Source organism: Oryctolagus cuniculus, chromosome 4, assembly GCF_964237555.1.
Source record: "Oryctolagus cuniculus chromosome 4, mOryCun1.1, whole genome shotgun sequence".
NCBI lineage: Eukaryota > Metazoa > Chordata > Mammalia > Lagomorpha > Leporidae > Oryctolagus > Oryctolagus cuniculus.
In genome coordinates this window covers 143,103,028-143,129,806 of record NC_091435.1, presented here as the reverse complement: position 1 = coordinate 143,129,806, position 26,779 = coordinate 143,103,028, and the positions used below count along the sequence as shown (strand labels likewise).

The 26,779-nt window shown below is 44.1% G+C and overlaps 1 protein-coding gene across 4 annotated transcripts in view; it reads right to left on the bottom strand.

Annotated features, from left to right (window-relative positions):
* Positions 1-9,463: 9,463 nt before the first annotated feature.
* Positions 9,464-26,779, bottom strand: part of PIK3CB (phosphatidylinositol-4,5-bisphosphate 3-kinase catalytic subunit beta) — a 174,376-nt gene continuing 157,060 nt past the window's right edge. For all 4 annotated transcript variants that reach the window (XM_051818648.2, XM_051818646.2, XM_051818647.2 and 1 more), the window contains 5 exons: positions 20,116-20,283; positions 18,452-18,575; positions 12,981-13,126; positions 11,541-11,673; positions 9,464-10,945 (listed from right to left, as the gene is read on the bottom strand). In XM_051818648.2, coding sequence (XP_051674608.1) covers positions 10,808-10,945; positions 11,541-11,673; positions 12,981-13,126; positions 18,452-18,575; positions 20,116-20,283 — 709 coding nt within the window. In that variant the 3' untranslated portion in view covers positions 9,464-10,807. The remainder of the gene's footprint in view (positions 10,946-11,540; positions 11,674-12,980; positions 13,127-18,451; positions 18,576-20,115; positions 20,284-26,779) is intronic.

Sequence of the window (26,779 nt, the reverse complement as noted above, 5' to 3'; positions counted from 1 at the left end):
ACCTACCCTGTTTGGCTCAACACATGGCTGCTGGTTTTCTGAAACGCATTTGGTGCAGCTGCTCGACCATGCAGTAAAAATTGCCTAACGGACAGAAAAAAAAAAAAAACCAAACGGTCTAGCATCGGCAACTCGGGCAGAAACGGAGATGACCATGCAAAATGGCTAATTAGGTTGGCTCTGCAGACCTGTGGGACTCCATCTGCGAAGCAGTACACCTGCGGTTTTCCTGAGTGACGCTTCTTACGACCGCTACCGAGACTCCAGTTAACCCAGTGAGAGAGCTGCGAGCCCAGGAAAGTCTCAAGGAAGGAAGGATCTCAAACCACGTCAACAACCAGAACAAACTCGGTTATGATCCACAAGGGAGCGGGGCGGTTACACATTTAGTGTTCTTGGTACCCCAGATCAGTTCCCTTTTCACTTATTTTGCCCCAAAACCCCAAAGGGCTGCTGAGAATTTTTCAGCAAAGCTGCCTGTAGTGTGGTGTGCAGTGCAGTGGGCTGCAGTGCACAGTAGGGTCTGATTTACTGTTAGAGGAGGGACCCATGAACTATGTAGATGGATCTAGAACTGGCCCGCATTTATTGGTTTGAGTAGTGATGACCCGAAAACACAATCCACGAGAACCACTAGGATGGTGGTGGGGCCGGGGCAGGGTTCCCTTGGGCACGGACCCTGAAGCACAGGTTCGAGTGGAGGTTGGGAGGTGATCCTAAGCAGGGGGATAGGGAAGTGCGACCACCATGCAGAAAAGCCAGTGGAGTAAGGGGATGCGTGAGCTGACTCCATGGAAATTACAGCCATCCCAGCATCCCAGCGGGAGGCCCTGGAAGACCCTGTGTGCAGGAGGTCTTGGAGCTGAGGAGCTGGCCACTGATGTGCCAGTGCCCATCTGGCAGTGGCTGGAGACTGTTTCTGTGGGAATCAACACACACACAAGCACTCCCGATCTGTGCTCAGGGTCAGCACAATCCTCCTCCCGGGGGAGCCCTCAGGCCGTCATGGGAAGTACAGCAACAGGGAATGCTCCGTGTGTGTGTGCGAGGCCCAGGCACTGCAGCCTATGTTACATTATCAGTCACTCGGAGAATTCGAATCAAGTGGATCCTCTCGCTAAGAAAAAAAAAAGCCATCCTTGGGGATTTATGCTATCTATAGAAAAATGTTACCTTGTCTCAGCATGCTGGAAGACGAATTCGGGATGGTTGGGCCCAGCTAGGAAATTGCCAGTATCGGATGATCTTGTAGAAGACAATACTGTGAGCTCTCTTGGTAGACTGCATGGTTAATACTAAAACACCGTGCTCTTGGTGAAGGAATGGAGGACTTTCATAGCAGGACTCAGAGAAGTGAGCAGGGAGATGCAGGTGCTGGTGTGGCAGGTGTATAATGAACTTATTGCTGTGAAAGTGTGCCAGAGACCTCGAGACTAAAGAGCTATCTCCCCGACTCGGGTAGACTGGCAAGGCTGATTCGATACTGGCAAGGCCACCTAAAGTTTCTATGGCAACAACACAGCCGCCCATTTGATTTTAGAATCTGTCTGCGTAGTGCCAACTTCAGTGGGTGTAAAAGGTTATACGGTAAACATTCTTTCCTGTGCCTCGCTGCCAGTCATCTGGAATCCCTCCAGAAGCAGCAGCTACCATCTGGTCACGAGGAAAGGAGCCATCATTGAGGCAGCAGCCACGATTTCTGTGATGGAACAAAGACAACCACATCAAACCAGCAAGCACGGCGCACCCCACCCCTGCTCCAGGGGAAGAAGGGCGCCTTTTGGTTTCCTGGAGAGATTTACGGGGTGGCACAGACCTTGCAGGTTGTACCTGTTAGAACCTGTTAGGCCAGTGAGGCCGAAACCCCCAAACCCAGTGAAACCCAGATGGGATAAGGCAGGCAGCTAGGCTAGCACCATGGAGCTGGAAGTCACAAGCCACCCCCCACCCCTGTCCCCGTCATTCTATCATTCTACTTGTCCATCAAACTGCCCCCTCCCAGGATGCATCTCTTTCACCTGGGACCTGGCGGGGGGGGGGGGGGGAATGCCATGTAGGTAGCCATGCCCCCTTCTCTTCTGACCTCATAAAAGAGGGCCACAGCTGGGAAGACCTCTCTCTGCAGATCAGGATAGGAGAAGGTGTGGGCGCTTATGCTCAGGTAGGTGTGTGTGTGTGTGTGTGTGTGTGTGTGTCTGCTTTCTCACCTTCTGAATAACATTTATTTTATATATGCCAGCATGAAGAATTCCTCTCTCCATGCATGGCGAGGGTCTGGAATAAAAACTAAATCCCACTCCCCCCACTTCAAAACTGGGTGCAGACGGAGAACCTCCAGGCCGGTGGGATGCTTATGGCCAGGCAAAGCCCGCACCCGGGACGTTCCAAACTGCTAAGCCAGTGCACCAAGGAGCCTCTCTGCACCTCCCCCCAACCTTCTCAGGGTCCGCGTGGCCTCCTGCCCCTCCCCCAGCAAGCTGCTTGAGAGGGGACTCTGCCTGCTGCCCGTGCCGGAGGAAGCCTGGCTTCAAATCCCTGTCCTCTGCCCGGCCAGCCCGAGCCTTCACTCTCTTTACCCCGATTCTGTCCCCCGGAAATAAAATCTTTTCTGCACACCTTCTTAGAACGCCAAAACTCCTAAAATCCAACAGTACCACGCGCAGTTTCTCGTTGTGGTGAATGAAACATCCCTGTGGCCGGGTTACGTAGAAAATGCCTAGTGACACATTGGTTGGGATGGCGGCAAGAAGTTCCTGGTCCGGCACACCCCGGCGCGCTGGAGAGGCAGCAGTCTGGCCTGATCCCTCAGTAAGGCTGGCAGGGTGGCTACCATACAATGCCCGGAGATAAGACTCCTGTGATTTTTTTTTGGGGGGGGGGTTATTCATTTATTTGAAACATAGAGAGACAGAGGGAGACATACACACACACACACAGAGGTATTTTCCATCTGCTGATTCAAATGGCCACTATAGCCAGGTCTGGTTCAGACCAAAGCCAGGAGCCAGGAGCTTCTTCCGGGTTTCCCACGTGGGGGCAGGGGCTCAAACACTTGGGCCATCTTGCTCTGCCTTCCAGGCGCATTAGCAGGGAGCTGGATCAGAAGTAGAGCAGCTGGGACTTGAACCAGCACTGGAATATGGGATGCGGGCACTGCAGGCGGTGGTTTAATCCACAGTGCCGCAGCGCTGGTCCCAAGAGTTCTCTGATTTTTGTTTCTCAAGAGGACCTGCAGAGCTACGGGCCAGTATATGTTCCCTCAGGGCCCGGGTCACGGGACTCGAGATGTAGGAGATGGAACCGTGGTTCTGATTTTTCAGTGCCAGGAATCTGTCTCAGGAAGTCAGGCCAAGGGGCTGGCGCTGTGCTGTAGTAGGATAAGCATGCAGAGCCAGTACCCCAAATGGGCACCGGTTCGAATGCCAGCTGCTCCTCTTCCCATCCAGATCTGTTTATGGCCTGGGAAAGCATTAAAAGATGGCCCAAGTGCTTGGGCCTCTGCACCCATGGGGGAGACCTGGAAGAAGCTCCTGGCTCCTGACTTCAGATCACCCAGCTCCAGCCATAGTGGCCACTTGGAGAGTGAACCAGCGGATGGAAGACCTCTCTCTCTCTGCCTCTCCTTCTCTCTGTCTGTAGCTCTACCTCTCAAACAAATAATAAAAAAAATTTTTTTAAAAAGAAAGGCTAGAAAAATACTAGGAACTGATCCCATTTCTTGGGTAATGAGTAAGTTATGGCATAAACAGAACAATCACCATCCACGATTCAGCTTCTCTACGGTCTGCCAGTGCTCGTGCTTCTTTGTCTTTTTTTTTTTTTTTTTTAAGATTGATTTATTTATTTGAAAGTCAGTGTTACACAGAGAGAAAGAGAGGCAGAGAGAGAGAGGTCTTCTATTGCTGGTTCACTCCCCAGATGGCCGCAATGGCCAGAGCTGGGCCGATCCGAAGCCAGGAGCCAGGAGCTTCCTCCAGGTCTCCCACATGGGTGCAGGGGCCCAAGGACTTGGTCCATTCTCCACTGCTTTCCCAGGCCATAGCAGAGAGCTGGAGCAGCTGGGACCAGCACCAGCGCCCATATGGGATGCTGGCACTGCAGGTGGCGGCTTTACCTGCTACACCACAGCGCCGGCCCTGGTCGTCTGTTGTAACTTCCCCGAAGAACCACCATCAAGTCCCCAAGGCCTACCTGAGGGTCAAGGAGTTCTGGCTTTTGGTTGGGAGTATGAGAGCGTTTCTTGTGTGTGACAACTTTGATAATTCTAACCAAAATGGTTTAAGGGGAAAGGTGCACACAGGATTGAAAAGAGAGATGATGGGCACGTGGTATGTGATTTAGGTCCTTCAAGAAGTTGATAGGAAGAGGAGATTTGAAGTATAAGAAATTTCTTGGTGGGGTGGAGGAGCAGCCTGGCATTGTGGCATAGCAGGTAAAACCCCTGCCTTCAACACCGTATCCCACATGGGCGCTGGTTTGTGTCCTGGCTGCTCCACTTCCGATCCAGCTCCCTGCTAACGGGCTGAGAAACACAGTGGAAGATGGCCCAAGTGTGTGGGCCCCTGCCATGGATGTAGGGGACCTGGATAAAGCTCCTGGCTTCAGTCTGGCCCTGTGGCCATCTGGGGAGTGAACTAGCAGATGAAAGTTCGCTTTCTCTGTAACTCTTTCAAAATAAATAAATACAGCTTTAAAAAGCATTTCTGGGAAAAATGCCTGTGAGGGCAAATGGAGAGGGAAGAGAGCAAGCCGCAGACGCAGGTAATGAGAAACGCAGATTGAGCCTGGTGATTGGCAGGAATCCTGCTTTTCCTCACCCCCAGGACCAGTGTGTGCTGTGCCTTCCTGCTTTGCCAGCTCAGGGGCCTCCTCTCCAAGAATCCCCAGCCCCTGACCCTCTTAAGAGCTGCCCACTCCCCACCAGCCAGGGTTACAAGGCCCAGGACCTCTCGGCTCTCTACCCCACAGCCCAGTCTTTCACCTTCTGTAGGCAAATGGCATTACAGGCTGCGTGGCTGAAGGCCGGAAAAGGCAGCCCTGAGAAGCCTCTGCAGGTGTCCCCAGGGAGGAGCCAGGGCTAGAGCTCTTTATGGGGCCTTCCTTGCCAAGTTTCTCCCTAGTGGCCTTGGGAGATGGGGCAGTAGGCAAAGAAGTGTTTGTGTGACTGAGACTCAGTACATGTTCACATGTTCCTATCCCTGTTTGTTTTTTTTTTTAATTATTAATTTATTTGAAAGGCAGAATGAGAGAGAGGGAGATAGAGATATCTTCTATCCACTGGTGCATTCTTCAAATACCTGCAACAGCTGGGGCTGTCAGGTCAGGAGCCAGGGTCTCCTACATTGAGTGGCAGGAACACAAATACTTGGACCATCATCTGTCTCTCGGGTGCATTAGCAGGAAGCTGGATCAGAAGCAGAGGAGCTGGGATTTGATCCCAGGCACCCCAGTATGGGATATGGGTGTCCCAAGGGGAAGATTAACCTGCTGTGCCACACTGCCCAACCCTGTCTGTCATTTTAACCTTGACTCTCCCAAAGGATTCGAGTATTATTGGTCCCATTGTATAAATTAGGAAGCTCAGGTCCTGAAAAATAAAGTATCTGACTCAAGTCGGAGGGATTGCACAATTGCCGTCTGGAGTTAAGTCTGTTTATAGACGGGTGAGTATTCTATAATCACTTGTTCAAAAAAGTGCCCGTCTTACCACACCCAAGTAGACACACATGCTGTCCTCTATGCACCATTTCCAAAGCCTTGGTTTGGGGGCAGGGGGAGTGTGGAAAAGACCAAAGGACAAGCAGCAAAGTGTTTGGAAGATCCATCACTGGCTACTGTGCTCACGGTCAAGGCAGTAGATAACCGGTATCCACGCAAGAGGTTGTTCCTGCAGCCCAGAGCCCCAGCTCACCCTGGAGCGGGGTTGCTATTCCGCCTTCCACCGTCTCCACGTCTCCACGTTCTCTCAGTCAAGAGACATGCAGCTCAGCAGGAGCGTGGGGAGCACCTGCTAGAAATGTTCAGTAGTTACTCAGTTACTCGGCGTCCTCGCTGCCCTGCGGCGGTGGGGGAGAGCAGGTGCAGAGCCATCCTGGGTCTGGGCTCAGTCAAGGAGGTTCATTTCTTTCTGCTCTGGAAGATGTTCACATTCAGATTTGGTGTGTATTACCAAGTCCCTTCTTTAGGCTGAGGAGACCTCGGTGGAAACAGCAGTGTCCACTTCTTCCCACCGATGCTCACTGGACTCCAAACCGCGGACCTGTTGGCCTGGTATACTGGTGGAGGGCTAATGGGCAAAGATCCTGGAACAAATCTGCCCTTTCCCAGTCCTGCTGCTCACACTCTTGCTGAGTCTGGACCAGCTCTGGGAGAGGGGGGTTCAGAGGCGGCCATGCTCAGCTGAGTTAGTCCCAGGAAACTGGCTTGCTCTCAGCACCTGCCCCTTAGAAAGGGACTCCCAAGTGACCACAGGCCGGCTGGGCTCAGGTGCCGAACATCTACACAAGCATTCCGCTAGACCTCAGGGTACTTCCACAGGCATGGGAAAGCTGATGAGGGCACCCCCTTGCCTAATGCCTAATGCGAGAGGCCTCCCACATTGTGCCTAATGGGACAAGAAGCAACAAGGGAAGTTGGGGAACAGGCCCTGAGCCTCAGCCTACTCCAAAAGATTGGGTTTGGTGCTGACTTGGCTGTTTTTGAGAGACCCAGTGACAAGTTGCAGAGGTCTGGGTTGCCCATAAAGAGGCCCACAACTGAAAAAGAACTTTAGAGACTAGGGTTAGTTGCCAGCCTTTAGATACCCCACCAAAATGACTTTCTTGGAGCACAAACAGGAGCCCCACGATTGTCGCTTGTCTTTTTTTTTTTTTAAGATTTTATTTATTTGGGAGACAATGTTAGAGAGGCAGAGGCAGAGAGAGGTCTTCCATCCTCTGGTTCACTCCCCAGTTGGCTGCAACAGCTGGAGCTGGGCCAATCCAAAGCCAGGAGCCAGAAGCCAGAAGCCTTTTCCAGGTCTCTCATGCAGGTGCAGGGGCTCAAGGACTTGGGCCATCCTTCGTTACTTTCCCAGGCCATAGCAGAGAGCTGGATCCAAAGTGGAGCAGCCAGGACTCTCCCATGTGGCGCCCATATGGCATGCCAGCACTGCAGGTAGAGGCTCTACCTGCTACACCACAGCACCGACCCCTGCTGCACATCTCTAACAAGGCAGTGAACTCACAGAGCATCTGGACAGTAGGCACTTTTCTAAGACAGGCTTTCGAGTTCAAGTCATTTGCAAGATACTGGTTTGCAGTGAACTAACTGATTTGTGGAGACTAATGACCTATATAGATATCAAGCTTTTGATTCCTAGTAAAAGTCAGGATTGAAAACAAATTCATGGATATATACACCATGGAGTACTACCAGTGGTATAAAAAAATGAAATTCTATCATTTGCAACAAAATGGATGAATCTGGAAAACATCACACTTAGTGAAATAAGCCAGATCCAAAAATACCATATGTTCTCCCTGATCTGTGGTAACTACAAGAGTGACTAAAAGGTATTCCATGGACGTGAAATTAACACTTCAGGATGCAATGACTTTGAACAGCACTTGTCTAGACTGCTGAGGAATAGGGTTTTTTTTTCCCCATACAATTTGTTGAACTCTTTGCTTAGTATAATTGTATATGTATAAGGTTAATTAAAAATAGATCTTAATAAAAAATAAGAATGGGATTAGGAGAGGGAAGAAGAAAAGGGGTGGGAGTGGGAGTGGGAGGGCTGGTACAGTGGCAACAATCACTATATGCCTAAAGTTGCACTTATGAAAAGCATGAAGTTGTTAAATAATAAAAGGTTTCTGGGGGAAAAGCCCGAATTCAATGCTGAAATTTCTACATGGCTCTATTTTTACTTTGGTTTTCTGTTGATGAGAATGAGGAAGCACACTTTCCTTTGCTAAGTTTAACTTTCTTCTCTGCTGGACAGATTTTAAAAAATAACTTTTTATTTAGTGATGCAGAGAGAGGAGGTGGGAGGTGGGGGAGAGGACTCTCTTTCATCCACAGGTTCACTCCCCAAATGCCTACAAGGAGTGGGCCGGGCCAGGTGGGGCCTGGGAGCCGGGAACTCAGTCTAGGTCTCCCACATGAGTGGCAGGGAACCAGTCACTTGAGTCATCACTGCTACCTCCCAGGATGCACATTAGCAGGAACTTGGAATTGGAAGTGGAGCTGCAACTCAAACCCAGGCACTCCAATGTGGCATGTGGGCGTCCCAAACAGCATCTTAACTGCTAGGTCAAATGCCCACTCCATGTGTGATAGATTTTAAAGAACCAAGAGAATTAGGCCGGCGCCGCGGCTCACTAGGCTAATCCTCCGCCTTGCGGCGCCGGCACACCGGGTTCTAGTCCCGGTCGGGGCGCCGGATTCTGTCCCGGTTGCCCCTCTTCCAGGCCAGCTCTCTGCTGTGGCCAGAGAGTACAGTGGAGGATGGCCCAAGTCCTTGGGCCCTGCACCCCATGGGAGACCAGGAGAAGCACCTGGCTCCTGCCATCAGATCATCGCGGTGCACCGGCCACAGCACGCCGGCCGCAGTGGCCATTGAAGGGTGAACCAATGGCAAAGGAAGACCTTTTTCTCTGTCTCTCTCTCTCACTGTCCACTCTGCCTGTCAAAAAAAAAAAAAAAAAAAAAAATTTTACTAACACTAATTATCCAGTGGAAAGTGAGAGTCTAATTGTTTAGCCCTGTTTTCCATAACAGAAAAAACAGAATTGTTTCTTTCCAAAAGATTGTTCCCAAATGTTGCTCCTCCAAGAAGGAATTTTTTATCACAGTAGCAGAGCCTGTTCTACTCCTGGCTATGTTTCGAAACTTTAGTATGATCAGGAAGTAGGGCTGGAAGGAAACAAGGTAGTAAGGCAAACCCTGTCTTTGAAATGCTGTCTGTTGCTTGAACTGTTGTACAGTAATTAAACTTTGATGTTGAGAAATTACCACTGTGTTTGCATACCTCAAATTCATGGGCTTAAAGAGAGAAGTGAATTTCTACTGAGAAGCTCTAAAAATATAATATCATAACCATAAAATTCAAATTGCTGTGTACTCTGAGTCATAGCTAAAACTTGGTAAGTTCTATTTCCTCCTTTAATTTTAAGAGAACTACTGTTTGGGAAAACTATTAGGTAAATGTTTCATAAATTGTTGTTTCTTATTTTCAGTCAAACCTTAATGGTCCCAGCAAGCTAATCACCTGTCTTTTAAGAAGTATGTCAAACCTAGTACATAGCGAAAATCCATTTGGGTCCCTTAATTATTCATTAAAGAAAATTTATTTTCCTATTATATGTGTGAGGTTTTTGACATGATAAAGGAATGTCAACCATTATCCAAAAAAAACCAAAAAACAAAAAAAACAAAAAAAAAAACCACCAAACCACAAAAAGGAGAAGAGGCCCACACATCCCAGGAACAGCTGAAACCAGCTCACCCATTTATTTGACTGAGAACATTAAGAAGGACAACAAAATTAACACTCTTTAATAAAACTCCTATAGAAAACTCCGCCACCGGGCAGTACTCAGTTGTCTTTCCCATGTCACTGAGGGTCGGGAGCTCCCAACATTCTTTGGAGAGTCAGCAGCAGTCTTGCTGGATGTTGCCAGTTCTTAGAAAGGACGTCCATTGCAATTCAAACCAGTAGTCCCTATTGCACATATTAACATCACCTGCTACCTAGCACCCGCAATATATGGTACCTCAACAAATAAATTAGATTTCCATGTGGCATGAAACCACTTCAATTTGAATATCCTTGAAAAATCACATTATTACAAGTTTTAATAAATACAGTAAGAACAGCTGGCATTTTACTAAAATACTGAGTTTAGTTCTGGAGTTTATTCCATAAATAGGTTGCTTTTCATTTGCTCGCTTTCTTGGATACATCTGCTCAAGTATTATGTTCTATGAAGTGAACTCTTTCATAGATACCATATAAAAACTGTATTAATATGTGCCTCCTTACAGAAGCAGCTGGAAGAACTGGATGACACAGTTAACTGAAAAGTAACTTAAGAAAAAGCTCTGCTTTTTGTAAAACTTTAAAACACAGGTTGAAGAATACCAAAGAAACACCCTTTTATATAGAACTCCGACTAGAAATTTTATAAATATATATATGCAGCATATTTATATATATATTATATTTGCCTCACCAGTAGATTTTCAGCAAGTCTGGCTGGAATGATGCCATTATGGTAGATAAATATCAACAAAAAAATTAATGAGTTTTCACAGGTTTAAAAGGTTTCTCTTGAAAAATAATCATAATTTCAAATTATATTATAATTTGTAATTTACATAATTTAAAAAGGGAAGAAAAGATATCTTTAAGCCTCATTTGGAAAATAAGAATAGCTCCCAGCTCCCAGGAGTGGATAAGTTGTTGGCTGAGTGACAATACTTGGTCATAACATTCAAAAAAGAAGTATTTACACCTTTCTGGGAAAGTACCAAACACTTAAAAAGAAAACAAAAGACACAGAAGACAACCCCTATAGCATTCCTTGGCGTGCAAGGTCAGCAGGAAACGATTATCCATGACGCTGACAGTTTTCACGAGGAGTCTTGGAAGCGGAAAGCAGAGGCAGTCGTCAGGGACTGTTCAGATTCGGTTCTGTGCAGTGTCTTGTTACTACTTTCACTCAGTGTCAGGATTCCATTCCCTTTATAACATCTCTGGCGGGGTAGGGTTCAATTTAGTGCAAGTGCAAAATGAAAACGAAACAAAACCAAAGTCTGATCCTTAAGATCGGTAGTCTTTGCGAACTGTGTGGGCCATCCAGTTCACTTTAGTAGTCCAGCTTTCCCTGAGCGCCTCATCAAATTTCTGCTTAAATTGTTTGAGTGCTTCTTCTTCACTCTTTCCTAAGGCAAGAGAGTCCTAAAAATGAGGGGGGAAAAACAAATCTGACTTTACATATCCTTGGGAGAGACATGCAAACACCACAGGCTGGCTGTGCCCCCGTCACCATGAGGCCACACTCCTCATGTTCTTATTTAAGTGCTGTTTGCAGGAGGCAAGGTGAACAGCAAGTTAGGCTGATAACGTGACCTCTGCCAAAGGGTTACTGAAGATGAAATGAACTTATAGCTCCTGCAAGACACTCACTTGGCTGTTTGTCACTACCACTTGAATCCAGTAAGATGTCGCAAGAGCCATTAAGACGTTGGCAGGTTCCAAGAGGGAGGTTACTGAAAAGCAGGGCCAGCCAGCTGCTGCTCCCTGGTCTTAGTGTGTGTGCAAGAAGGCCACTGCCAGGCTCATACCCTCCACGCTCCTCTTCTAACGGGACATCATCTGGATTGTGAGCCCCTCTTTCAAGAGTGCTCCTTCACAGGCACTTCCCAGATTCTTTGTCCTGGGCTAAGAACCAGCTCAGAGGAATCACTTTGGGCCACTCCTCTGAATAACAGGCAGCTGTAACAGAGCTATGTGCCCATGGCCTAGCATCCAAGAGGAAGGGATTGGTCTGTACCTTCAGATACTGTATATCCTTGACTGAGGTGAGCTCAGGAAGCCCTGCTGTCAACATCAGTGCAAAGAGCGTGATGAAGAGATTCCCATGCCGTCGTAAGATGAGATATGCGTCCTCACAGCACTGGCGGAACCTGCAGCAAACCACGCAGCATGGTATTGGAGGGGAGGTGGTCATTTCATAGCGGAAATCAGAAAGGTAGGTTTAAACTTTCTATTACGCAGGGAAGTTGTTGCTGAAATAAAGGTTCATTTCTGACTTTACTTCTGTGAAAACTGTTCCAAGTCAAAATTTTACATAAAATGGGGTTGTCTAAAATCCTGCATATTTTTCAAAAACAGAACTGAACTGAAATTCTATGGTAAAAGACAATATAACACATAATCTAGGTATCTTAATTCTATGAGGAACAAGAATTGATTATTTAAAAAGCATTAAGTATAAGGCCGGCGCCACAGCTCACTAGGCTAATCCTCCGCCTTGCGGCCCCGGCACACCGGGTTCTAGTCCCAGTCAGGGCGCCAGATTCTGTCCCGGTTGCCCCTCTTCCAGGCCAGCTCTCTGCTGTGGCCAGGGAGTGCAGTGGAGGATGGCCCAAGTGCTTGGGCCCTGCACCCCATGGGAGACCAGGAGAAGTACCTGGCTCCTGCCATCAGATCAGCGCGGTGCGCCGGCCACAGCGTGCCGGCCACAGCGGCCATTGGAGGGTGAACCAACGGCAAAGGAAGACCTTTCTCTCTGTCTCTCTCTCTCACTGTCCACTCTGCCTGTCAAAAAAAAAAAAAAAAAAGAAAAAGAAAAAGAAAAAGAAAAAGAAAAAAAAAGCATTAAAGGCATTAAGTATAAGCCGTGAGGATCGTGAGGATTTCTAATCTGACTCCTGAGACTAATTTTTTTATGTCCCCCAGATGAGTGCCGGTGCTTCTGCACTGCTCCTGGTCACCTTCCTTTTCCCCTCTCCTCTTTAACACAGGCTCCTCAAGAGGATAATCCAGCCCCAATTCCTTCTTTCATCAAAGAGAAAACTGACCCAGAGAAGTACATTCTGTAGGGACCAAGGCAGAACTAGAAAAGACAAAAGCAGTTATTTGTAAAGTGTGAATATGTGTTGGTCATATCTCTCATACCCTTGAAATTTAAGTATTTATTTATAATTTTAAGGAAAGAGTTATTTGAAAGGCAGAGTGACAGAGAGAGGGGAAGAGAGAAAAAAGGTGAGAGAAGAGGGGAAGGAAGGGGGGGAGGGGAATATTCCATCTACTGGTTTACTCCCCAAATGGCTGCCACTAACCAAGACTTAGGAACCCTACCCCTGAAGACCTCTGTTAACAGATTGTGTATCTCTAAATTCAAGTACACTTCAGCTGGGAAACACCAGTCCACCTGGTGAAATAACAAAAGTGTTTGGTACGTCAGCTTTGACATAAGGGCAATACTCACCTGCCAAACTTTTCTGTGTTTCCTGTTTTTCCTTGTTGAATAACATGAATAAAATCATAAGTAAGTATAAAAGGCACTCGCTCCCTTTTAATGCCAAACTTAGATTTGAAATTTCCAAGAATATGTCCAAAGTCAATGTGGAAGAGCTGGAAAAAAAAAATATGATTTAGTTCCCCTCATTTTTCTAGCGAGTTCCAAAAAAGGGGGCAACATATTACCGTCATCTAAGGCCTTTTCCTAGGGTCCACAGCCCCCTGGGCCACATAAAAAGAGAGTTTTTTTTTTTGGGGGGAAAGAGGGGGAAAGGGGGAAAGAGGGAGGGGGGAGAGAGAGAGAGTGAGAGAGAGAGGAAGGGAGGGGGAGGGAGGGAGGGAGAGGGAGAGAGAGAGGGAGAAGAAAGGAAGGAAAGAGGGAAGGAGGGAAGGAGGGAAGGAAGGAGGGAAGGAGGGAAGGAAGGAGGGAAGGAGGAGGGAAGGAGGGAAGAAAGAGGGAAGGAGGGAAGAAAGAGGGAAGGAGGGAAGGAGGGAAGGAGGGAAGGAGGGAAGGAAGGAAGGAAGGAAGGAAGGAAGGAGATAGGAAAAAAGGAGAGAAGAGAAGAGAAGAGAAGAGAAGAGAAGAGAAGAGAAGAGAAGAGAAGAGAAGAGGAGAGAAGAGAGAAGAGAGAAGAGAGAAGAGAGAAGAGAGAAGAAGAGAAGAGAAGAGAAGAGAAGAGAAGAGAAATCCATCTTCCTCTGCAACAGCCACAGGTGGGCCAGGCTGAAGCCAGGACCTTTACCCTGGTCTTCTACAAGGGCAGCCGGGGCCATCACCGCTGTCTTCCCAGGCACATTAGCGGAAAGCTAGACTGGAAGCAGAGGAGCCGGACTCAAGCTGTCACTCTGACATGGGATGCAGGTGTTACAAGAGAGAATTTTGCCACAACACCTGTACTTGCAAGAGAGTATTTCTAATACTCTTAAGTCTTACACACATTAAATTCAGCAATTGCTTATACTCAGTGGGAAAGTATAATCTTTTAAAAGAAAATCACAACTAAAAAATGTAATTGTAAAAAGTCAAATAATTCTAAAAACACAACCAAAAAGAAGTCCATCCTTGCCCCACTGGCTGCCTCATCTTGAGTTAACTTCCCACTCTTTCACACGTGTTTCCAGGTATTTGCCTCCATTTCTCTAAATCATATGTTCATATGTATTTTTTAATGCCCAATTTTAGATTTCTATGGTCAGGTAATCTACTGGTTTCTGGCCTGATCAATCTAGTCCTGTCAGTCCTGGGCAGAGCTGTCATCCTGGGCTTTCTATTCACTCTCCCGTTTCGAGCCTGTATTTCTTGAGTTCCATATCCCAGTCTCTTTTGGTTTACATGAAGGTTTCTGAACATTGACATTACTGATATTTCAGGCCATATGACTGTTATGGGATTCTGTGTTGTATACCACAGGGTGTTCTGTAGCATCTCTAGATTAGAGACCAGCAGCACTGCATACTGCTCCCTACTAATATTGTCTTCACATACTGACAGTGTCCCCCGAGGGAAAACCACGCCATCTGAACACTATGGGGTCAGCTCCCTGCTTTGGTACGTGTGCTTATTCTGGCAGCTCCTGGGAAGATACAGAAGTGATACAGATTCTGAGACCTCGCATGTCTAAAAATGTCTTTGTTTCACTTTTTATACTTGATTCATAGTTTGGTTACATAATGCTAGAGGAGAAATCATTTTGCTTCAAATTTATGAAGGCTGACTTTCAAGTCTTGTGGTTTCCAATGCAGCTGAGAAGCCAGGTCACTCTGACTCCTAAATTCTGGTATTGGCCTGCTGTGTACTGCAGTGCCCTGAGGACCTCCCTTTACGCTCGATGCACTGACGTTTCATGGTGAAGGGCCTTTATAAAGGACAGCTTCATGCATCATAAGGGAATTTTGTACTCCTTTGATTGGATTTTCACATCAGCTCTGGGAAATGTGTTTATTTCATTTGTTTATTAGTAAGTTCTTTCCCTTCCTCTTCTCTGTTACTTGCTGGAATTCTTATTAGGTTGATGACCTACCTCCCTGGACTGAGTATCATTTCTGAATCTTTTTTCATCCATTTATTGACATACTAAGGCACAGAAGCTTAACAAAATTAGCCAATTGTCAGGATTTAAATCCTGGTCCATTAACTGTGACTTGTACATGCCTCCTCACCTGTGAAATGGTGATGATGCTACCACCTACTCTGGAAGGCTGAAGGCATTAACATGCGCATGCACACACTTGGCTATGTCTGCCACGAGATGTTTACACTATTTCTTTTTCTTTTCTTTTCTTTTTTTTTTTTTTTTTGACAGGCAGAGTGGACAGAGAGAGAGACAGAGAGAAAGGTCTTCCTTTTGCCGTTGGTTCACCCTCCAATGGCCGCCACGGCTGGCGCGCTGCGGCTGGCGCACGGCGCTGATCCGATGGCAGGAGCCAGGTGCTTCTCCTGGTCTCCCATGGGGTGCAGGGCCCAAGCACTTGGGCCATCCTCCACTGCACTCCCTGGCCACAGCAGAGAGCTGGCCTGGAAGAGGGGCAACCGGGACAGAATCCGGCGCCCCGACCGGGACTAGAACCCGGTGTGTCGGCGCCGCTAGGTGGAGGATTAGCCTAGTGAGCCGCGGTGCCAGCCTACACTATTTCTATTTTCTAATTCCCAGGATGTCTTTCTATTCTCTGATTTTTCAAAGACAGAATCCCATTATTACTATATAGATATGCCTTTTTGATTTTTAAAATTGTCCTCTGTTTACTGCAATTATTGTTTTCCCAGAGTTTTACTATCCTCTGGCTTGTCTGGTTTCTTTCCTGGGAGAGGTTTCCCTCACTTGTCTGCTAATCCAACAGACCAGAATGGAGGTCACTAGAGGCTGTGGTGTGGGTTGAGGAAACGCTTGTCAAAGAATTCAAAATTCCAGTTAGATAAAAGGAGTAAGTCCAAGAGATCTATTTTACAGCAAAGTGCCTACGGATAATAACAATGCTTTTATTATGCCCCTGAAAATTGCTAAGAGAGGATATTTTATATTTTCTCACAGAAAATAAGTGAGGTATGTATATATTGATTAGCTCTATTTAGCCACTCCTCAACATGGATATTTTAAAAATTTGTTGTCCATAATAAATACATACTATTTGTCAATTAAAAATAAATCTGCTGGGGCTGATTTCATGGCACAGCAGGTTAAGCTGACACCTGCAATGCAGGCATCTTGTATGAGTGCCAGTTCAAGTCCTGGCTGCTCCACTTCCAATCTAGCTCCCTGATGAGGTGGCTGGGAAGGCAGTGGAAGATGGCCCAAGTGCTTGATACACACATGGGAGATCCAGATGGAGTGCTAGGATCCTGGCTTCAGCCTGGCCCAGCCCTGGCTGATGTCTATTAGAGGATCTCTCTCTGTAACTCCACCTTTCAAATAAACAAAAACGAAAAACACAAAATCTTAAAAAAAAAAAAAAAGTCTGTTAATGCTTGGCTGAGTGTTCACATTTGAGAATGAGTCACTAAAAAGCTGAAAGACAATTATATGTACATAGCGGTCTTGCTTATTGATAGGTGGACTTCTTTTCAGAATGACTAGGGAGAGACCTCATTGGTTAGGAGCCATTGATCTTTTCATTGTAACCATATTCTCTTGAAAGAAATTTTCTGGTTTCTTATTGAGGGTGGGGATACATACCTAGTTGTCAGTGTTCCTGGAGCAATGTAAGAAGTTGTGGTTGAGGATGGTATTAAATGTTTTACATATATACTTATACTATATATATATATATATATATGTATGTATATATTAGATATACTATATTTAGTATGCCAAATTTTCACTTCCTTCTGAATTTTAATATGGCTCTTTTCTCTCAGTCTCTGGGATTCCTGAGTCAGGAAAACCGGTTTCTTCAGAGAAAAAATGTTCTATCACCTTCTTGGGTTAGGAGAGGGGACTTGAGCACCAAATTGTTCCAAGGATAAGCTGCAACCAACCCCTCAGTAGCTGGTGCCTCTGACTCCAGAGCTGTTCTGAGACTTACAGCTTTCCACACACACTCAGGTCTCAGCTCCGCTAAGTCACAGACAATTCTCCATGTCACTGTCATCCCTAAATCTAGTGATGTCTTTCACCCACTTTGGCCTCCTTTCTTAACCCTTTTGACTTTTTGGGTTTACATATTTCTTATTCTTTATTATCATTTTAGAGGGCTGTCAGGAAAAAATGGAGATAAACCCATGTGTTCAATTGGATTAACAGAAATTCGAATGAATCCCTTTGAATGAATGTGGGGTTCAATGCTTAAAGCCCAAGCCTGAACTATCTAGATCATCCAAGAAGTAGAAAACTCTGGGTCCCACCTACAGCTGGGATTCACAACGGCCTAGAGATTTTCATTTTAATATGCCTCTAGTGGCACTGAATTTCAAGGATGGCTTAACTGAAGTGTTATCCAAGGTATCTCTCTGTCTTTGTTTTATATATACAGACATACATACGGACATAAATACACACACACACACCTGTATATACATGTGTATATATAAAAATACAAATGTTATAAACCACTTGAAAAATTTTCATTTGAAAATAAAATGATTCATCATAGATAATCTGGCCTCCCCACATGTTAGTACTTATAGTATTTTTCTCCCTTCTCCCATATGTGATTAGATTTGATGTTCTAAAAGAGAAAATGGATCAAGTGGGGTTCATCCCAACTGTTTATCTTTTTAAAGCATAGCTCATCTTCTTTAAATGCTAGCACATACAGCAAATCACATATTCCTTCTGTTAAGGGACACATGCTTCCCAGGTACAATTTGCTTATATTGGGCCAGCACTGTGGCACAGTGGGTTAACGCCCTGGCCTGAAGCACCGGCATCTGATATGGGTGCTGGTTCGAGTCCTGGCTGCTCCACTTCTGATCCAGCTCTCTGCCATAGCCTGGGAAAGCAGTAGAAGATGGCCCAAGTCCTTGGGCCCCTGCACCCATGTGGGAGACCCGGAAGAAGCTCCTGGCTTTGGATCGGCGCAGCTCCAGCCGTTGCAGCCATGGGGAGTGAACCAGCACATGGAAGACCTTTTTCTCTGTCTCTACCTCTCTCTGTAACTCTTTCAAATAAATTAAATAAAAATCTTAAAAAATTTGCTTATATTAAAGCAGGAAAATAACAATAATTTTTCAGTAACTTTTCAACATTTAAATAAATGCTTATCACCTACATTTAAGCAAACAAATAAATGAGTACATGAAACAGAGTTATAAGAAACAGGGGCTCTGCCTGTCCAAAAAAAAAAAAAAAAAAGAAAAGAAAGAAACAGGGGCTACTGGGAAGTTGAAGAAAAGAGAAAGATATGACTCCCAGAATCACTTTTGCTTAAGATTCACAGGAGATTATGCTGTACATAACTAACAGCATCCTTGAGGCCCTTGAAAGACCATGGTTAACAGCTCACCTGGCCAGTTTTTTTGACCATGATGTTGTCACTGTGTCTGTCACCAATCCCGAGGACGTAAGAGGCTACACAGTAGCCAGCACAGGACAGGGTAAACTCCTCAATGGCTCGGTCCAGGTCATCCCTAAACAGAGAAAACAGAAACAAAGGTGAGATGAAACTCAAACCACATTTATTTCCTTTCTAATTGTGATGAGAACTTGCAACCCAGAGCTGCAAAACCTCTATGAGCAGAACATGCTGCTCAGCCAGGGCAGTGAGGGTGACCATCACAGGAGGAGGGCACAGAGGCCTGGGCTGGCCTCAGCCACTCCAACTCCCCTGCCCTCAGAGTTGTGTTTCAGTGAGACAGGCTCACATGCACAGCAGCAGGAGGGGCTCACTGGTTTTTTCTGCTGGATCATGCTGTGGCTTGTTACTATTTTTGTCAGTTTTGTCTTAAAACTAGAATTCCATTTATAGGAGTGAAATATTGCCGATACAGGCATTTGGTGCAGGCCCCCAAATCTCACATCAGAGTGCCTGGGTTAGAGTCCTGCCTCTGTAATTCCAGTTCCTGTTGATTCACACTCTGAGAAGCAACAGGTGATGGCTCAAGTGCTTGACTCTGGCCACCCATGTGAGGTACTTGTATTGAGTTCTTGGCTACTAGGTACTGAGGTACTGAATAATTGGATGGGAGTTCCTTCTATCTGGCTGTCTGCCTGGGCATGTGTCTCTGTCTCTCAAATAAATTAAAGAAAAAATTTAACAAAACGAATTAAATATTACAGTTCCAACCCTTTCAGTTACTGACTTTAATTAGAAGTGGGTAATATTAATTCTCTGGACACCAGGACTTAAGATAAAAAATTGTAAACTGATTCTTGCCAAGTTTTTGGATCTTGCCAATGATAAAAATCCAGTTTTTGACTATGAAGCCTTTTGTCAAAAATACATGATGAGCAATTTCCCTTCATTGTGAAATTCTATTGTTTTCTACATATTAGTAGCTTTCCAATACTATAAACATAAATAACACAGCTTTAATCATTTCATTTTAAAACTTGGATTAAAAATTAAAATTATAGAATTAAAAACTTTAGTTCATTTATACAAATTACAGAAGTTGATATACTTAGAAACTTCAAGATATTTTCTCAATAATACTAAAACTCTCAGATTGTAACTTCACTGTAGGGTTCTAAATTTTGATCTAGAGGCAGCCATTTAGCCCAGGAGTTAAGATGCCTGCATCCCAGATCTGACTCCAGCTTCCTGCTAAGGCAGACCCAGGGAGGCAGGGGTGTTGGCTCAAATGATCAGGTTCCTGCCACCTATGTGGGAGACCTGGATTGAGTTCTAGGCTCCAGGCTTTGGTCTGGGACTATCCTAGTTCCAGATGTTGTAGACATCTGGGGAGTAAACCAACAGATGGAGCTTTCTCTCTCCCTCTCTCAAATATATTTTAAAAACATTTTACAATTTTATCTAGAAACAGTAGAATTCAACATTAAATATTCAGAAGACTTTAGGAAAGCCTATGAGTTATTTGTTCTAACCAAAAATGAAACAATAAATAAATGATATTATTTCCTCTAAGACAATGATGAATTCTATTGAGAGAATAATTATTTGTTTGGCTGTTTGTACTGAAAAAGGATAATTAAGCAGAGCAAACTAACCCAGAATTGTACTCTTTAAGCCAGTTCAGAAGGGCGTCTTTGTTGAAGGCTGCTGCAGCAGCCACATTGCTACTGTTCAGCTGAATGTCAGCGATTGTTTCAGAGGTGCTCACAACTTCAATGAGGCCAGAGCGATCTCCTGTTGCTAAACAGCCATAAGGCAGCATCCTGAAAGGGAAAAAGGGAGCTGATAGAGTCAAATTTTCCTTAAAATGAAACCAGAGGTTTCCCTTTGGCTTAAAAAAAAGATTTATTAGTATTGATACACTTGCCATTACTGTATTATTGTCATGTGGAAAAATACAAGTTACACCTCTATCTTCCAGCAAACAAACAAACAAACTCTTGGCCAATAGATGGAATGATTTACCAGAATTCCTATGTGTCAGATAAATGTATAATTTGCTAGTTATTTTGATTAAACATTATTTTTGCTTGTGTATATAGAAGAAGCACGTTAGATAAAAGAAAAATCATTCACTTTTATTATTCTAAACTTTGGATATGGGAATAATTTTTATGGAGCACCTAATAGTATTAGGCTAAGCACTTCACCCATCATGTTGGTAAGGAGCAATTCCATTCTTCTAGTTGTTTAAACCATATCTTAAGGACATCTTTGAGTAATTTTCTCATGCCCAAGATTTAAGTTAACTACTTCTCTACCCCGACCCTTCTTCTGCTAGTACTAAGTCATCATCAACCCCAACCTCAATTATTTCAGTTTCCTAACTGATCGTCTTGAACCCATGTCAGTCTGTTGTGAATCCAATGGGAACATGAATGCATTTAAAATATACTCATCTCCACGGCTTAATCCCCCAGTCTTTCCTGAAATGGCACTGTGTAACAACTTCTAGGTTATCCTAGTTATATTTGCAATACTATCTAACACAATATTCACTATCCCTTGCTGCTTTATTTTCCTGTAGATGTCAACACTACAACATCATGTACTTTTTATTTAGCTGCTTGTTTTTCTCCACCATTAGGATACCAGCTGTATCAGGAATAGATGTTTAATTCACTGCTGTCTGTTTAGTGCATAAGCATGTGGCTGGTACATGGTAGGCGTGTAATAAACAATTTAAAATCAATAAACCTATTTTATTTAAAAAACTCTATAAGGTAAATTCCTAATTTTACAAATGAGGAATTTGAGTAACTTGCTAAAAATCACCTATTTAACTAAGTGGAAGATCCACGGTAAAACTGGGTCTGTGTGGCTCCTAAACCATCATTTTGATCTAACATGGTCCCCACAGTCACAATGTGTAAATGAAAATGGATAGGGAGGCTGCTGTGGATGAAGCACAGAATTTACGGTTCACAGTGAGTGAATGGGAGTTAACCCAGAGCACTAATGTGAGGTCCACAGGGCTACAAGCAAACTCATTTCCTACGCTGAAATCCTACCTTCTTAGCTGGACCATTAACTCTCGCAAGGTATTGACTTTAACTGCAGAGAGGTGACCAAAAATGTGGAAAGGGCTGGTGGTCTATGAGTATTCTCACTAGCTAGAAAGAGTGGCTATCGATACAACAGTGCTAAAAATAGATTACTAAAGGCAGCATTAGGCTTTGGTTTACATTTATTTGACACCTATTAAAGAATAAAATCTCCTCAGAACTTTTTTGGTCATTTCAATAATGTATTTTTAAGATGAGCTATTCAAATCTTTTGCCTACTTATTATAGTTTAAATATTTTTCTTAGCAATTTATATGGTTTTTACATATTCCTATTATCTGTTTCTCATTTTTATTGCCAAATATTCTCAGAGCTATGTTATACTAACAGCGACCCCAAAACGTAACGAGATACCTTGGAAGGTTCAAACAAAGGTCAGATATCCACAGAAAGTGAAAGGCACAGAATTCACAGGTTCAATCAATATTTGGGTGCAGCTATATGCCCAGCACAGTGCTAGATGTTGGTGATATAGAAATAAGTTAAAAAAAAAAAAAAGGAAAAAAAAGGCAGTCCCTATTCTCTCTGTGCTTACAAAGCACAAATGAACGAAGAGCATGTAATTTCTCTGAATGAGGGAGAAGTGCCAGGAGAACATGGCAGGCCAAGAAAGACCTCTGTAAGGAAGGACACCAGGGCTGGAGGCGAGTGCGAGGAGGAGCACACAGAGCAGGAGAGAATCCACAGTAAGCATCTAGAAGACCAAGCAGGGGCCTGTATGCCATGGAAGGAGTGTCATCTTCCTAAAAACACTCAGAAGATCTCTCAAGGATAGAGAGAGAGAGAGAGAGAGAGAGACAGAAAGACAGACAGAGGGAGAAAGAGAGAGAGAATGCTGAAGGTAGGAGGCAATATATGAGTGTGTTAATGTGTGCAACAGACAAAAAAAGACAAGTTTTATTTAACGGTTTCTGAAGTTTCTTCCAAAGAAAAATTCAATTATTTTCTGTTTAAGTACAAAGGCACTTCAAAATATCTGCGGGTATATAAAATTAAAAGGTAAGTTTAGGGGCAGGCATTTAGCCTAGCGGTTAAGCCAATGGTTAAGATGCTTGTGTCCCACATATCACTTTCTGGGTCTGAATCCCAACTCTGGTTCCTGATTCCAGTTTCCTGCTAATGCAGATCCTAAGAAGCCACAGTGATGACCCAAGTAGTTGGGTTCCTGCTCTACACTTGTGGCAGAGTTGGATCGAGTCTGGCTCCTGGCTTCAGCCCGGTCTAGTACTAGCCATTGTAGGCATTTAGGGAATGAACCATCAGATGGAAGATTTCAGTGTCTATCTGTGTTTTTCTCTCTCTCTCTCTCTCTCTGCCTCTCAAATAAATAATTGTAAAAGTATATCGTGGTGCAAAAATTCTAAAAACCCATGCATAATTTTTCATAATACATATTTTTCCATGAGCATTTAAAAGATCCATAATACTAAAATATGGTAAATAAGGTAAAATAAAGTTAGGAACAGAACTGTGGAACTATATTCTGGTAGATTGATATACCAATTGAAGTTGTAAATTAGTAACTGCATTATTAATTTATACCTCCTTTAAAAAAACTCTCTCTCAATAAGTAAAGGCAGCCATCGAGCAGGAATGTTTTTACTGACACCCCTTATCCTTATCATGACACAACACATGCAAAGCAAACACTGCCAGGTTAAAGTGCACTTTCTCACTTCCCTACATCTCCTCTCAAACCATCTGCAGCCAAACTGGGCACAAGTCCAGCAACTTCCTCTTCAAAATCAGGCAACGATGAAAGCACTCAGTGTCTTGAGGATGGAACACTCACAATGGGAAGGAAACAACATCCTTGGCTTAGAGACAGTTTGACAGAAGTCAAGCTGGGGACAAACTCTTGGAGCCCTGATCATCTTATCTAGGCCCCTTTTGCATTCAACTCCTACATGTCTTTTAAACAATTTTAGTAACGTTTATCTTCCTTTCTCAGACTTTCTGACCCAAGGAACAATTTGTTGACTTTCACATTAAAGCAAGAATTGTTAAAACTGAAATAAAATCCATAGCACTGAGGATGGCAGCCTGTGTTTTTACTTAAAATAGGTACGTGGCAAGTTTTCTCTGGTCTTGACTCTGACATATTGACCTAAGTCTGGGTACTGACAGCCCATTGCCTCCAATAGCACAACGTGCAAATCCTTTATTTAATGTTTGCATTATTTCCATATTCTTCTTTCACTCTTGAGATTTGCTAATACCAGCATATTAAATAACTTTTGCACAGGTCTCTTAAACTTCATTAGAGCAACTCAGATATAAAATCGCAATGAAGACAAATGTCAAAAATTGGTTTCATGTGTATTCAAGTTGGAACAGGCAGTGAGGGCACAGATAATTGTGAAATCTAGCAAACGCAAAACAGATTTACATGTACACAACCTATCAGACTTGATAGAAGAAAGCTGACTGCGTATAATTTGCTGACCAAAGGAGTTCTGGTTATCCTAACACACTGATGGCTTACAAATGTTCTAATCTGACATGAAAGACACCAAATATTATGAAACATCAGGAAACAAATGAAAATGAGCTATATGAATTTTCATTTATGCAAACATGTCACTGGTATAAATACTAACACAGTAATGAACAGAAGAGGCAGGCATTGAAGCTGCTGCTTGGAATGCTCATATAGAAGCACCCCAGGATTTGGGACTGAATTTACAAGAGTGTGTATGATCTGAACCAGTTTAACCTGAACATCTGGCAAAAAGGAAAACACAATAGGAACATTGGAGCACATGTATTTATAGAAACAGTTAAGAATGTCTGCTGTGAAAAAGACACTAGGTTTGAAAATGAACTTAAAAAGAATTAAGTCTTGCATTTTTTAAAAATGCATTGGGTCAGAGTCCAAAAAGTCAGCAAAGATTCTACCGGACAGACAAGTTCCTTTTTCTTGTTAGACAGCAGAGTGTTTCCCATCAAAGAGCCACCAGATTTATTTCTAGCCCGCCCACATACGGCTGCCTCCCTTTGTCTGAGGTCACGCTGAACTTCAGTTGATGCTAAATGTGCTTTACATTTGGACAGAACAGACAAAAGTCAAAACTAAGAAATTGGTTGGGATTTTTTATTAGGCTGATGGAACTAAGACAAAGTCTAATTCAGTCTTTCACAAAGAAATAAGGCTCATCATGGGAAGAACTCACTGCCAAAGAGCGAGTGAGTAACAAAGCCCAAGCTGACGTATTTCTTTCCCAATTTATGGACTCAATCGGTAAGAATCATTTCCTTGGGGGTTTATTTTATGTAGGAGGAGTCAGGATCCAGGAGCTTCTTCCAGGTCTCCCATGTGGGTGCAGGAGTCCAGGGACTTGGGCCATCTTCTACTGCTTTCCCAGGCCATAGCAGAGAGCTGTATTGGAAGTGGAGCAGCCGGGACCTGAACCGCTGCCCATATTGGATGCCTGCTACGCCACAGCACCGGCCCCGATACAGCAGTTTAATTCACCATTTGGGACACACATATCCCATATCAAAGTATCTGGGATCAAGTCTTGCCTCTGCTTCCCATCTAGCTTCTTGCTCATGTGCCTGGGAGGCAGCAGAAGATGGCCCAAGTACTTGGGTTCCTGCTACCCATGTGGGAGACAGGATGAAGTTCCTGGATCCTGGCATTGGCCTCACCCAGCCCAGCCCTATCCCCAGCTGTTGAGGGCAACTGGAGAGTGAACCAGGGAATGGAAGATGTTATCGCTCAGTCCCTCCCTCCTCCCCCGTTATTCTGCCTTTCAAATAAATAAACACAGAAAGCTAAAAAATAAAAAGGAAAATTGGATATTCTAGGATTTTTAATACTTTGACAAACAAAGGATTACGGGGTATGTCTGATTACAATGGCTTTCTCTTTTAGATAGACTGGTAAAAGAAATGAAAAGACACTTAAGATACTGCCCAGGATTTGAATCTGGCTTTTCCAGTTGTTATTTTTGTGAGTTAATTTACAATCTTTTATCTGCATAGGAGAGGCATGCGTGAATAACCAGTGCTTTAACTGCAGGTTTGCTGGGAAATTCCTTAAGGGGGATGGTCCCAGGGACCCAACCACTAACCTTTTTTTAAGTGCTATCAGCAGTGAGTTCAGAAAGCAACAAAGAAGAAAGAAATTCCTAAGGAAGGACAAGAGTTCATGGGTCATAGCAAACAAAGTCTGAAAAGTCATCTTGACCTTAACAATCATCTTGAAAATGGATTCCTCACAGTAGGAAAGTGAAGACTGCATTTAGTCAGCTAAGGTTGACATGATAACCAACAGGTTTGATGAGGAGTTGGGATGAGCTTTAAATATACCTTGTACATAAATAATGATAAACTAGTTAGGATGATCATGGTTACCTCATCTTCTGATTTTTGCTGTGACAGACATTACACACCCTATACCCGGGTCACAGTTCATTAAACCAACTGCTTAGGGCCTCTTTTTTTCTCTCAGGGATCCAATACTCTGAAAAGGGACGGGGGCACAATAGTTTTAATCCATGCTTGGGAGCAGTTTTATTTTTATTTAGCAACTAACAGTTACAATTGTTGGTGGCTAGTGTTAGTAAAAAGGAAGACAACTTTTAAGTTTCCTGCCTTTCAAGAGGTATCAGATTAAGATGTGAAAGTTTTAAGAGTGTTGCACTGAACAACATTTCAGAGCCCAGAGTGCTTTTTAGGAATGAAGACACTTAGGGGGCCAGCGCTGTGGTGTAGCGGGTAAAGTGCCACCTGCAGTCCCAGCATCCATATGGGTGCTGGTTCAAGTCCCAGCTGCTCCACTTCCCATCCAGCTCTCTGCTATGGCCTGGGAAAGCAGTAGAAGGTGGCCCAAGTCCATGTGGGAGACCCAGAAGCTCCTGGCTCCTGGCTTCAGAATGGCACAACTCTAACCATTGTAGCCATTTGGGGAGTGAACCAGCGGATGGAAGACCCCTCCCCCACGCCTTTCAAATGAATAAATAAAAACTTTAAAAAAATTTTAAAAAAAAAGAGCTGGTAAGATCAGTTTCATTCACAACAGCTACAAAATCTTTAAATATTTCAGGATAAATTTAACCCAGATTTCTACAATGAAAATTACAAAACATTAAGAAAGGAAATAGAAGACAAAAAATGGAACAATCTTCCATGTTCATGGATTAGAAGATTCAGTATTATTAAAATGCCCATACTACTCAAAGTAATTTAC